General features: G+C 43.8%; 1 protein-coding gene across 4 annotated transcripts in view; it reads left to right on the top strand.

Annotated features, from left to right (window-relative positions):
* Window positions 1–13,088, top strand: part of LDLRAD3 (low density lipoprotein receptor class A domain containing 3) — a 291,981-nt gene that overhangs the window by 274,872 nt on the left and 4,021 nt on the right. For all 4 annotated transcript variants that reach the window (XM_030917618.1, XM_030917620.1, XM_030917619.1 and 1 more), the window contains exon 5: window positions 11,644–11,989. In XM_030917618.1, coding sequence (XP_030773478.1) covers window positions 11,644–11,989 — 346 coding nt within the window. The remainder of the gene's footprint in view (window positions 1–11,643; window positions 11,990–13,088) is intronic.

Raw genomic sequence — 13,088 nt, 5'->3', positions numbered from 1 at the left:
GTTTGGCATCAGATATGTCTTGTGCTCCCCTTTCAGGCATGCTCATCCTTCCTGCACTGGGACTGGAGCCCAAGAGCCCAGTGTCTGGGGAATAAGAATCCTGTGTGTGCAAAATGAACAGCCCTGCCCTCCAAGGCACTGGAGCTCGTTGGGTCAGGGTCATTGTTGTCAGATACGAAATCTCAAGAAGCCATGAATTTGTTCATGGTCGATAAAGCTCCCCCTTGGGAGCCCTGCTTACAGTGATTCTGTATCAGCCCGTTCCCCTCAATTACTCAGAAAGTTTTCTGCTCTCTGAAGCTCCAAGTGTGCACACTCAGCATTTCCCAGGGTAATCAAGTTTCACGGGCAGGAGTAGCACCTGATGAACTGATTATGCAAGGGGCCATGACAAACTCACAGATCCGAAGAACAGAACCAAGGCAGCCTTTGGACTCCTTGTGAATTTCTGCAGCATCAGCTCCTGCATGCTCAGTTCTCGACAAATGTCAGACACGGCAGAGTGTCGTACATCCCTCACGGTGGCATCTCTCACTTCACACTCAGGAGCTGCTCCCAGTGCTTGGCCGTCAGTAATGGTGATGCCAAACCTTAACTGATGTGGCCTGGGACCTGGGTCTCACCGTATCATGAGAAGAGAGGATGGGGCTAAGATAACTGTCTCTCAGCTTCATCTTCTTCCGTCGGCAGCTGCAACACAGAGCTTCCTCCCAACAGCCTGCCCAAAGGCCAGGGATTCCCCTTTCTGACTTGTGAGAAGATAACCTTCTAGAATGTTGGGCATGCACATATTTGGAATATGGTGTATGTTCTGTCCGTCTCAGCCTAGCGCTGAGGTTGAGGACATAATCCACATCCTCTCATGAAGTGTCACAGTGGACATTTGCCTAGTAAAGGCTCTGACGAGTCAGTAGCTATTGATAATAACTGAAAGGTTTGTTGAGTGCTACTTACTCTGTGCCAGACACCACTTTAAACATTTCTATACATACTTTCCCTTTTCATCCAAAAAATGACCCTATGGGGTGGGTTCTGTTATCCCATTTTAAAAGTGAGGATTTTGAGACACAGAGAGGCAAAGTAACTTTTCCTAGTCCACACAGCTAGTGAGTGACATGGCTGAGGTTTGAATCTAGACAGTTTGATCTCTGTACCTTCCCTCCAAACAGCTACAAAAAGAAAGGGGGAAGGGATTTAACTTGTCTATTCCAGTCATTGTCACACCTGTTTGACCAAGGTACTCTTTTTCATGAAATACCTCTTGCCATCCCACAGAAGATACTTCCAGTATATTGATCAGACTTTAAGATTGAGTCTTCATTGAAGTCACTGGAAAGGGACCTCATTGCAGGAGCAGTACAGTGAAGTGACAGATGGTCAGGATGAATGGAAAAGAGGAGAGGAGGGAGCAGAGAGAAGTATTCAGGATAGCACAATGGATTCTGACATCAGACTCCTGCACCCAAAGACTAGTCGTACCACTTGTTTGCTCTGTGACCTTCTGTGAGTTACTTAACCTCTCTGATAATAAAATGGCACACTTCACAGGATTGTGGTAAAGAAGAAGGGAAATTGTGTATTTCAAAGGAATCGTAGAAGAAGGAGGTTCAGTGCTCACTGCTCGGCGTCTAGGTTATCCTTATTTTCTTCTTCAAATGTTTGCCTTCCTGTAGTTTTGACTCTGTCTATAAGTGAAGAAATTGTGAATTACCATGTTGACATGTTTCAGAGTTAGTTTACCAATATCAAGAAACACTGTGGAGTGCCTGTTGTATTTCGCAGATTGCTGTGAGCCCTGAGTGGGGTTCCGAGAAGGAGCAAGCCTGGTCTTTGCCCACTGAGAACTTAATGGTAAGATGGCCACATATGTAAAATGAAATAAAGCTGTGGGCTAAGAGCACAGATGCTGGAACCAGACTGCCTGGGTTCCTCTTGGTTTCTCTCCTAGCTAGCTCTGATAATAGCTATTAATCATTCCTCAGGTGTAGGGAGTACTCAGGCAAGTTCCTTAACCCATGTTCCCATTTCCTCACCTGTGAAATGGTCTACTTCACAGGAGGGTGTATTCGTTTGCTAGGGCTGCCATAACAAATGACCACAAACTTGGCTTTGAAACAACAGAAATGTATTCTCTCACAGTTCTGGAGGCCAGAAGTGCAAATTCAAGGTACTGGCAGGGTTTGTTCTTTCTGGAGGCTCTGAGGGAGAGTCCGTTCCATGCCTCATTCCTAGCTTCTGGGGCTGCTGGCAATTCTTGTGTTCCTTGGTTTGGTTGGGGCTGCATGATTCCAGTTTCTGCCTTCAGCTTGGCACGGCCTTCGCCCCTGTCTGTTTCTGTGTCATCTCCTTCTCTGTCTCTCATAAAGACACTCATCATTGGATCCAAAGCTCACTCTAATTCAGAATGAGCTCATCTTGAAACTCTTACCTTAATTGTATCTACAAAGACCCTTTTTCCAAATAAGGTCACACTGTGAGGTTCTGGGTGGACATATTTTTCGGGGGGGGGGGGGGGGGACACTACTCAACTCAATACAGATGGTGTAAGGATTAAAAGTGTTAGAATGTGTAAAACACATCAGATATTAATGAGAATAGGGTAAGAGCTGCTAGGATAATTATGGTGATGATATTATGGTTACTCTTGTTTTTGAGTTCAAAGCAAATATGCATGGTGTTGATGGTTGTTAGTATTATTAGTATCATTATTTAGTTCAAATCAGGAATGAGGACGTGTCACAAGGCAAATGGTGTTCCTCATTCCAACTCTGGACTTTTCCCCATGCCCTCTAGGGGTTGATGCTGGGAAATTAAGCACAGGGAACAGTGCTGTCTGTGAATGACAGGCCAAACAGGGTGATGTGAGCCACTGAGGTTCCTCGATCTAAAGAATATTACAAGAATTACACAGCAACACAGTCCTTGGTAATGTTCAGACTTGTGGGAGTATTGCAAAAAGACTTCAATTCGAAGAGGCTACAGTTGGCAAGACTCTCACAGAGGTTTTCTTCCTGGCCTGGGCCTGGGCGTGGCCATGAGAATGGCCGTGAAGTTAAGAGGCTGGAGAAACACTGCACAGTAGAAATTGACCATACTTGGTTGCTTGATGTGGACAGAGAAAAAGGAGAATGTTCAAGACAACCCCAAGTGTTCAAACCTGGCAGACCAGATGGCCAGGGAAACATCCAGCATCTAGGAATTCGTCCCAAGAAATAAGTGTATCAGCGACCAAAGATCACTGGCCCCTCCCCTCATGACCCTCACTGTCTGCCTGAATGGTATTGTAGCATTGTTTGTAATAGCAAAAATGGGATGTAACCTAAAGGTACTTCAATGGAGGTTTGGTTAAATAAACTATAGTTTATCTCTGTAGTGGGATACTATGTGGCTATTCTTTCACAAAGGTATAGGTGACAAGGAAGGATACCCACATGCTGAAGTATCCACATAGCATGAAGACAAGTACATGCATGTTCACAAGCATAGGGAGCAGTTTTCAAGGATCTATGCTGTGGGTAGACAGCAAACTACGGCCAGTGGGCCAAATCTGACCTGCCACCTGTTTTTATAAATAAAGTTTAATTGGGACACAACCACATTCATTCATTGACATATTGTCCATGACAGCTTTTATGCTACTTTTGTAGCTCACAAAGCATAAAATATTTACTGTCTGGCCCTTGACAGAAAAAGTTCACCAGCTCCTGGTCTATACCAAACTGTAAACCACGTCTAGTAGAATCCTAGTAGGTTTGAGGGAGAGGAGGGTACGTTTTGTCTGCCTTGAATATTTCTATATTACTTTTTTTTAAAATAACATGGATTTTTATAATCAGAAATAAAGTTCATTTTAGAAGGGGGGAAAGGCATGCAAGACACACTGCCTCATTTCAAGACTTAACTATAAAGCTGTAGTTAACACCCTTATTGGCATAAAGACAGGTGTATAGCTCAATCATACAAAATAGATAGTCTAAGAATAGACTCAGACTTGTATGGTCAATTGATTTTCAACAAAGGTGCCAAGGTAATTCAATAAGAGAGGATAGGCTTTTCAACAAATGGTGTTAGAAAAATTGGAAAGCTAAATGGGGAGATAAAAAGAACCTTGACCTTTACCTTGCAGCATAAACAAAAATTAACTTGCTGTGGATCGTAGACATAAATGTAAAAGCTAAAGCTGTAAGACTTCTTCTAAGCAATGATATAGGGGAAGATTCCTTGAAATGAATATAAAAAACACAAACTATTAAGAAAGAATTAAAAAAAAGAAAGAAAGAATTGATGTAAAGTACTATATAAAAATTTGTTTTGAAACCTTCTGTTCATTGACCAGTCTTAAAAAAGAAAACACCAAAAAGCTCTTTTTAAGACACTGTAAAGAAAATGAAAAGCCATAGACTAGGAGAAAATATTTGCAAAACACATTTGTGATAGAATACTATGTTGCAGAACATATCAAGTGCTCTTACTATCCAATAATAATGTCAAACCAATTTAAAAATGGGCAAAAGATTTGAATAAACACTTCATTAAAGAAGATTAAAGTGTGGCAAATCAGTACATGAACAGATGCTCACACCATTAGTCATTGGGAAATGCTAATTAAAACCTCAATAAGAGGTTTTAACTGGTATCAATAAGATACCACTAAATACCTATTAAGATGGCTAAAATTAAAAAAACTGGTATTACTAAGTGCTGGTGAGAACACAGGATGACTGAGAATTATACATTGCTGCTGGTGGAGATGGGAAATGCTATAGCAACTTTGGAGAACAGTGGGACAATTTCTTCTAAAGTTAAATGTATGCTTCCCATATGACCCAGAAATCTCTCAGCCCTAGTATGCCAAAGAAATAATGAAAATATATGTTAGCACAAAGACCAGCCTTCCTGAAACTGGAAACAGCCCAGTACCCTCCCTCATTTGGGGAATCAAACAAATTGTGATACATCCATGCAACTGAATACTACTCAGGGACAAAAAGGAATGAAATATTAACACTTAAAGAAACATGGATGAATCTCAAAAGCAGTGTGCTGAGTGAAAGAAGCCAGATGGAATAGAGTATAAAAAACACCATTAAGAAAGAATTGATGCAAAGGACTACGTAAAAATTTGTTTTTACATACTGTAGGATACTGCATACTGTAGAATTCCACTTGTATGGCTTTCTGGAAAAAAAGTGGATCTATTTGGACAGAAAATAGACCCCTGGTTTCCAGAGGCTTGGAATGAGGGGAGCACAAAATACCTTTGACCACAAGAAGCACAAAATACCTTTTGTGGGGGATGGAAGGGTCTATATCTTGATTGTGGAAGAGGATGTGTGACTGTTTCATTTTATCAGAATTCATCTAATGGTGCGTTTTTAAAGGGCAAATTGTATTATGCCTAAGGTATACCTCAACAAATCTAACTTTTAAAATATATAATCTGGAGGAAAAACAAACTGAAGAAAGCACTTAAAAAAATAGCAAGGTAGCAGTTTTTCAAAGGGATGAGGAAGAGTCCGTTTGAAGGACAGTGAATATTCCAGAACAGGAATTCTGGACTCAGGAGGTCAGGCTGGGCCAGGCACGGTGGCTCACGCCTGTAGTCCCAGCACTTTGGGACGCTGAGGTGGGTGGATCACTTGAGGTCAGGAGTTAGAGATAGGGAAACCCCATCTCTACTAAAAATATAAAATTAGCCGGGCATGGTGGGTGTCATGCACTTATAATCCCAGTTATTCATGAGGCTGAGGCCGGAGAATCACTTGAACCCAGGAGTTGGAGGTTGCGGTGAGCCAAGATTGTGCAGTAGCCAGGACTGTGCCACTGCACTCCAGCCTGGGAGACAGTGAGACCCTGTCTTAAAAAAAAAAAAAAAAATCAGGCTGGAGGCATTGGAAGCTGTCCTCAGGGAGTCATGAGTCAGCAAGGGGTCTTCAAGTGAGCATGGGACAGTGAGGCCTGAACCCCAAGAAGCACCTACAGGGAGAGAAGGACAAGAAACAATAAAGAAACTGAGCCAGGTGCAGTGGCACATGCTGCACTCCCAGCTACTCAGAGGCTTAGGTGGGAGGATTGCTTGAGCCTGGGAGTTCAAGACCAACCTGGGCAGCACAGCAAGACCCTATGTCTAAAAATAAAAATAAACTGAGATGCACCATCAGCCTGGGCATGTCTAAAGGAAGAGGACAGAGTGCTTGTTTTTTTTAATAGATAATACAGAACAAATTCTACAAAGTAAGAAAGGAGTAAACAATAAAAAGTAAATCTCCCTCTCCACAAGCATCTATTCCCCTTCCTGGAAGCTCCCAGTGTCACTAGTTACATTGTGTCTTTCCAGATATATTCTATACATTCTCGACTGAACTTTGCTTTTTTCTCCTTATCGATATATCCTTCCGATTGTTCGTATCAGTATATGTAGAGGTTCCCTAATTTTAAAAATAGGTACAAGATTGTATGGATACAGCATAATTTATTTAGCCAGGCTGCAATTGATAAACATTTGGATTGTTTCTGATATATTTTGCTGTTATGAACCATGCTTTCATGAATGCTTATTTTGTTTGTTGGTTTTTTAGAGACAGGGTCTCACTCTGTCGCTCAGGCTAGAGCATAGTGGCATGATCATAGCTCATTGCAACCTCAAACTCCTAGGCTCAAGTGATCTTCCTTCTTAGCCTCCTGAATAGCTGGGACTACAGGTGCATGCCACTACACCCAGCTAATTTATTAGATTATTAAATGTTTATTTTTTGTAGAGACAGGGTCTCCCTATGTTGCCCAGGCTGGTCTCGAACTCCTGGGCTCAAGCTATCCTCCCTGCTTTCACCTCCCAAAGAGCTGGATTTATAGATAGGAGTCACCATGCCTGGCCAATCTCAAAAAATATGCACATTTTATATTAATATATATTATTAGCTCCTCCACCACCCTGGGTTGGTACCAACTTATCCTCCCACTAGCCATGCCTGCATATATATACCAGGCGTGAATATACCTGTTTGCCTGAGACCTGGCCAGCAAAATATGAGCTCAAACTTTGCTTTTGCCAATCTGATGGGTGAAAAATGGTATCCAGTAGGAAATTTAATTTGCATCTGGAGGAGGGGATTTTTTTGGAAGCGAAGGAACACCGAGTCACAAGTGTCAGCTGCTTGAGTGCCTTCGCTGGTCCAGACAGCACCTCTGAGTGAATTAGTTAAAGGTACTCCTCCTCAAGACACTTGGCTGCCATCTGCTAGAAAGCTGTCTTGATAACTAAGGAAATATGTAATGACTTTGAGGTGAAGAGCACCCCTGGCGTTGTACAAAACACAGCCTGCTTCTCCACAAGCGGCCGTGGAGCTACTGGCAGTCTTGATAGAACAGCAGTCTCTAGATAGTGACCAGATTGCCTGGAATTAGTACAGTAGAAGCGGCATGGACAGGACAAGAATTCAAGATGCTTGACAGTGGAGCACAAGGGCATTAGCTTGAGGGACAGCCAGAATAAATGGAAACTTCATTATCCATGGATTATGCACTTGGAACTTAGGTCCCAGGCAACTCTGATATTAGTAATTTGGCCAACAGGCTCATTAAGCTCTTAAGAAAAGTGGGCCTAGTTAATGAATTAACACAAGATGACATTTTACACACAGCAAAAACGAGAGCAGGCACCACTGAGTTAGGCAACATCATAATTTCTCAGGCAAATGTGATCGCTGCGTCTCGCCTGCCAAAGTGAAGAGATGTCTGAAGAGAGCCTGCTTTCGGAGACATAAGTGAGACCATTAAGTTCCACAGGCATTTTATATCCTATGCGTTTTAAAGGACTCCCACTTGTATTCTTAAAACCTCACATGTTTACACAGAAGTCAGCATTTTAAAACCTCTGGACCATTTGTTTTCTGTGTGACAGTTTACCCACTTTCCTCCTTTAAGAAATACGTTTCACTGGCCAGGAGCAGTGACTCACGCCTGTAATCCCAACAGTTTGGAAGGCCGAGACGGATAGATTACCTGAGCCCAGGAGTTCAAGACCAGCCTGGGCAACATAGGGAGACTCCGTCTTTACAAAATATGCAAAAATTAGCTGGTTTGTGTGGCGCACGCTTGTAGTCCCAGCCACTGAGACAGGAAGGTGGCTCGAGCCCAGGAGGTGGAGGCTGTTGAACCAAGATCACCACTGCACTCCAGGTTGGGCAACAGAGTGAGACCTTGTCTCAAAAAATACATATTAAAAATTAAAAAGGAATAAAAAATAAAAAGAAATACATCTCACTGGAATGGAACTCAATCTGTTCATATCTTCTCCCCAACTCAACCCCATCCGCCAGAGGTGGCTCCCCCAGCTTTCTACCCCCGGTTGCAAGAAGTTGGTGAGGATAATGGTAAGAAAGGCAACACTAAAATCTAGTGTTCATCAGTGAGGGATGATGAAAAATTCTGGAGCTGGATAGTGGTGATGGACGCACAATAACATGTATGAACGTTAATAATGTGTATGAATGTTAAGCGCCACTGAACTGTGCACTTTAAAATGGTTACAGCAGTAAATTTTATGTCTATTATTTATTATATAAATTATAATTATATGAGCAAATTCAGATGAGCAGATTGACTCAGAGAGGTGAATTATTTTGTCTAACATCACCTACGAAGTAGGCAGAGGAACAGGACTAGAATTTAGATGTTTCTTCCAAGTTATATAATAATTATCATTATTATTTTGTTGTGGTGGTGGTGGTTACAAAAAAGAGCTGGCATTACTGAGGCAAACCCTTGCCAGGCACTGTGCTCAGTGTATATATTATACTCTACCATCTGGATAATCCAGGGAGATACGGATACTGTTGTTTACCCAGGACCGCCACCATTTCACAGACAAGGAGGGTGAGGCTTCTAAGAGTTAAATAATTCGCTTGAGCTCAAACAACTAGAAGCAGTGGCTCCAGGATTCCCCCCAAGGCTCCTAACTCTGCAGCTCTCCTTGCTAGATAACAAAATAAAGAAGATATTTTAGTTTAAGCCTGAATTCTGAAACATACACATACACAAGCCTCCACCCAGCTTCTAACTGTGTAAGCGGAGAACAGAGAGAACTCCGGCAGAATCCCTGAATGACAGCTAATTGTCTTCAGAAAACATCCAAAAACCGCCTCCCTCCCTTAACTGTAGTGCAACATGATTCTCTCTTTCTGCTGGGCCCCTATTTGCTTCTTTCTGTGCAATGAATCATTGAAACAGTGACCGCCAGGGATTTGGAGAATCTTTGTAGCTTTTAGTCTATGCTTTGTAGCTTTTAGTCAAGCCGGACCTTGAAGGGGAAGGTCATCGTTGGTCTCAGATTGGGATCGTTTGGGGAATCAGAAAATGTTTGTATCAGAAAAGAAGAGAAGTCAATGTGTTTCACAGTCTGTGGTTTTTTGAAGGAGAAACATCTAAATTCTATTCCTATTCCTCTGCCTACTTCTTAGGTGATGTTAGACAAAATAATTCACCTCTCTGAGTCAATTTGCTCATCTGAAAAATAGGAATAACAGCAGAACTCACTTTACTAGGGCATGTGAATAAACAGATTTTTTTCCCGTTGCGTGGCGGGTATTTATTGAGTGCCTACTATGTGCCAGGCACCATCCTACTCTCTCAGGATATAGCAGTGAACAAAACAGATGCACAGCTAGTGATGAGGGATGGAGTAAAGTCCTTAGCCGATGCCAGGACAGCGGACATGAGTCACCTGTAGTCGCTGCCACTGCTGCTATTTCATGGTTACATTTTGACCCCTGTGGACCCACTGAAACCTCCTCACTGCCTCACAGGCAGAACAAGGACAGGGTCGTGGCCACCAAGTGTACTCACTTGAGCTGCATTTAGATTATTCTTCCAACTAGGCCATGACAGTAGGTAGTGGCAGCTGTCGGTAAAGATGAGGGGTACCCAGCTTGGACCCCTGGTTTCCTCCACCTGCCTGGACCTTACAGTGGTGGCCAGGTATGTCCTGCTGACTGGGAAGCTCCTTACCTGAGTGCTTGAAGTACGGCTCCTTAGCATGTGTGCAGAGAAGGATATTATGAGAGCAACCTGCAGGGGTGGGATGTGTATCGGACCTTCACCCTGGAACTCCCGAGGAAGTGCCTGCAGATTGCCTGGCAGGTCTTATTCGGGTGATGTAGAGCAGAACGCTGGGGCCAGGTTCTGAAGTCAGACCCCTGGACTCAACTCACGCACAGCTCCTTCCCTCCAAACTGTGTGGCCTCGGTCAGGGGAACTGACTTCTCTGAGCTTCATTTTCTTCATCTAAAAAAAAAAAGGAGAATCACAACACCTCCCCCATGGAGTTGTTATGAGGCACGGAGATGTGATATAAAGCACGTACTTGGCCAGGCACAGTGGCTCACGCCTGTAATCCCAGCGCTTTGGGAGGCCGAGGCAGTTGGATCACTTGAGGTCAGGAGTTCGAGACCAGCCTGGCCAACATGGTGAAACCCCAGCTCTAAAATACAAAAAGTAGCTGAGCATGGTGGCATGCACCTGTAGTCCCAGCTACTTGGGAGGCTGAGATGAGAGAATTGCTTGAACCCGGGAGGCAGAGGTTGAGTGCACCGAGATCGTGCCACTGCACTCCAGGCTGGGTGACAGAGCAAGACCCTGTCTCAAATAAATAAATAAATAAATAATCAATCGTGTATTTTTATGTACCAAACACATGCACTTACAAAGCACAGCGTGTAGCTATGTTCAGGGGCTTGATGAGTATTGACTCATTTCATGCTCACAGAAGCCCCAAGAACTTGGCACTAGTACATCTCCATTTTGCAGCCGGCAGAGGGTAGCACTTCCAAAAGGCACACAGCAAGCAAGTTTTGAGGGGCTGGGATTTGAGCCCAGGAGTTCTGCTGTTAGGCTGGGCTGTGCTGGCTCTCCATCTCAAAAGCTCCATGTGGGACCTGGCTTAAAATAAATGATCTGCAGGTATGAGGACCCCAGAGCTGTGTTCCTGAGGTGTATTACATTATACATTTCTACTAAAGAACTGATTTCTGCCACCAGAACTCTCACTCCTGTTCCCTGGATAGTATATGATACTTTTTAAAACGACTTAATTGAGGTATTATTTGCAGTACTTAAAATTTGCCCTTTTTAAGTGTACAGTTAGTGATGTTGCAGGGGGAAATTAGCCAGTTTGTGTAACCATCACCATAAATCAGTTTCAGAACATTCCCATCACCCCAGCAAGATTCCTCCTGCCCGTTGACTGTTAATCCCCATTCTCTTTCCCACTCCAGGCAACCACTAATCTTTCTGCCTCTGCAAAATCACCTTTCCTGGAGATTTCGTATAAACAGAATCATACAATATGTGATCTTTTGTGTCTGGATTATTTTACTGCATCATGTTTTTGAGTTCCATCCATGCAGTAGCATGTATCAGTATTTATTACTTTTTATGGCCAAATAATACTCCACTGGGTGGATGTACCACCTTTTGTTTATCCGCTCATCAGCTGGTGGACATTTGGGCAGTTTCCACTTTTTGGCTATTGTGAATTAGGGCTACTGTGAACATTCGCATGCAAGTTCTGGGGCTGACGTTGAAACACAAAGATGAGCCAAACTGGTAACCTTCTGTCTTTTCTCTCCTCTCTCTGGGGTTTCTCAGAACCTGGCAGCGGGCAGGTGTTTGTGACTTCAGAGAACCAGCTTGTGTATTACCCCAGCATCACCTATGCCATCATCGGCAGCTCCGTCATCTTCGTGCTGGTGGTGGCCCTGCTGGCACTGGTCTTGCACCACCAGCGGAAACGGAACAACCTCATGACGCTGCCCGTGCACCGGCTGCAGCACCCTGTGCTGCTGTCCCGCCTGGTGGTCCTGGACCACCCCCACCACTGCAACGTCACCTACAACGTCAATAATGGCATCCAGTATGTGGCCAGCCAGGCGGAGCAGAATGCGTCGGAAGTAGGCTCCCCACCCTCCTACTCCGAGGCCTTGCTGGACCAGAGGTGTGTGCTGGATAGAAGAGATTGAGGCGGGAGAGGTCATCCATTGTGGGGAGGGGAACAGGTGCACACACTGAGGTTCCTAGGTCTTACTGAGAGCCTGGCTTCAGCTGCCGTAGGTAGTGGCAGCATCTGACACTCTCCAAGTCCTTGCAAAGTGCTCTACATGTATCACCTCATTTAATCCTCTCAGCGCCTCACTGTGGGAGGAAACTGATAGGAATGTTCCAAAACTGGATTATGGTGATGGTTGCACAAGTCAGGAAATTTCCAAATTCTACAGATGAGGAAACTGAGGCTCTGGGATGTTAAATGACTTGTCTGAGGAACATACAGTTAGGATCCTGGCTAACTCAGAGGCCTGCTCCTCCTGGGAATGCCACGCTGGTCCATGTTCTGGCCACAGACCAGCTCTGAGCCTCACCTGCTACTGCGGAGCAGTGCCCAGTACATGTGAGAGGTTTGGTTAATATCTGTGGAATGAATGGATGAATGAAGAAGTGAAGGAATGAGAGAATCAGTGAGTTCCTTAATTTTGCTTGGCTCATATAAAATAAAGGAGGCGGAAAGGAGCACTTTCAAGCTTTTTTAAGCTGTAGAATCACATTGCAAATGGAATTGTACAAGAGCCCCCAGTATATATAAAGCCAAGAAGCAGAGTTCTGTAGTTGAAGCAAGTAGTGGGTCTGTTTCCTGATCAGCATCCCTCTTCCTCGAGCTCTGCCATGTATGGCATTAGACATTTAGCAGGCCATGTTCTGATGGTGACTGGGCTCTTCCTTGGACCCTTTTCAATGGCAGCTCTTATATTATTTAATCTTCGTTTTCCTTCCTCATAAAAGGTGAATAAAGTTTCAGAGTTCAGGGGAGGGGATGGCACTTAAGGATCTCTTTGCAAATAAGTGTAAGAATTCAGGACCTTCCTCACCTAATAAAGTTCCCACTGATAACCTCTTCATACGGGGTTGAACCTCTTCATTCCACTCTTTACTCTCTTCAGTAAATGAGAGCTAGAAAATAAAATGTCCAGCATAGGGTAGGGTTAAAATTGCCGAATCCGGAAACAGAATGCGTGAGTTCAAATCCCAGCATTGCTGTTTAC

The sequence above is a fragment of the Rhinopithecus roxellana genome, chromosome 15 (genome assembly GCF_007565055.1).
Source record: "Rhinopithecus roxellana isolate Shanxi Qingling chromosome 15, ASM756505v1, whole genome shotgun sequence".
Taxonomy (NCBI): domain Eukaryota; kingdom Metazoa; phylum Chordata; class Mammalia; order Primates; family Cercopithecidae; genus Rhinopithecus; species Rhinopithecus roxellana.
Note: the sequence above shows the minus strand (reverse complement) of the source record. Positions and strands in the feature narration are given on the sequence as shown.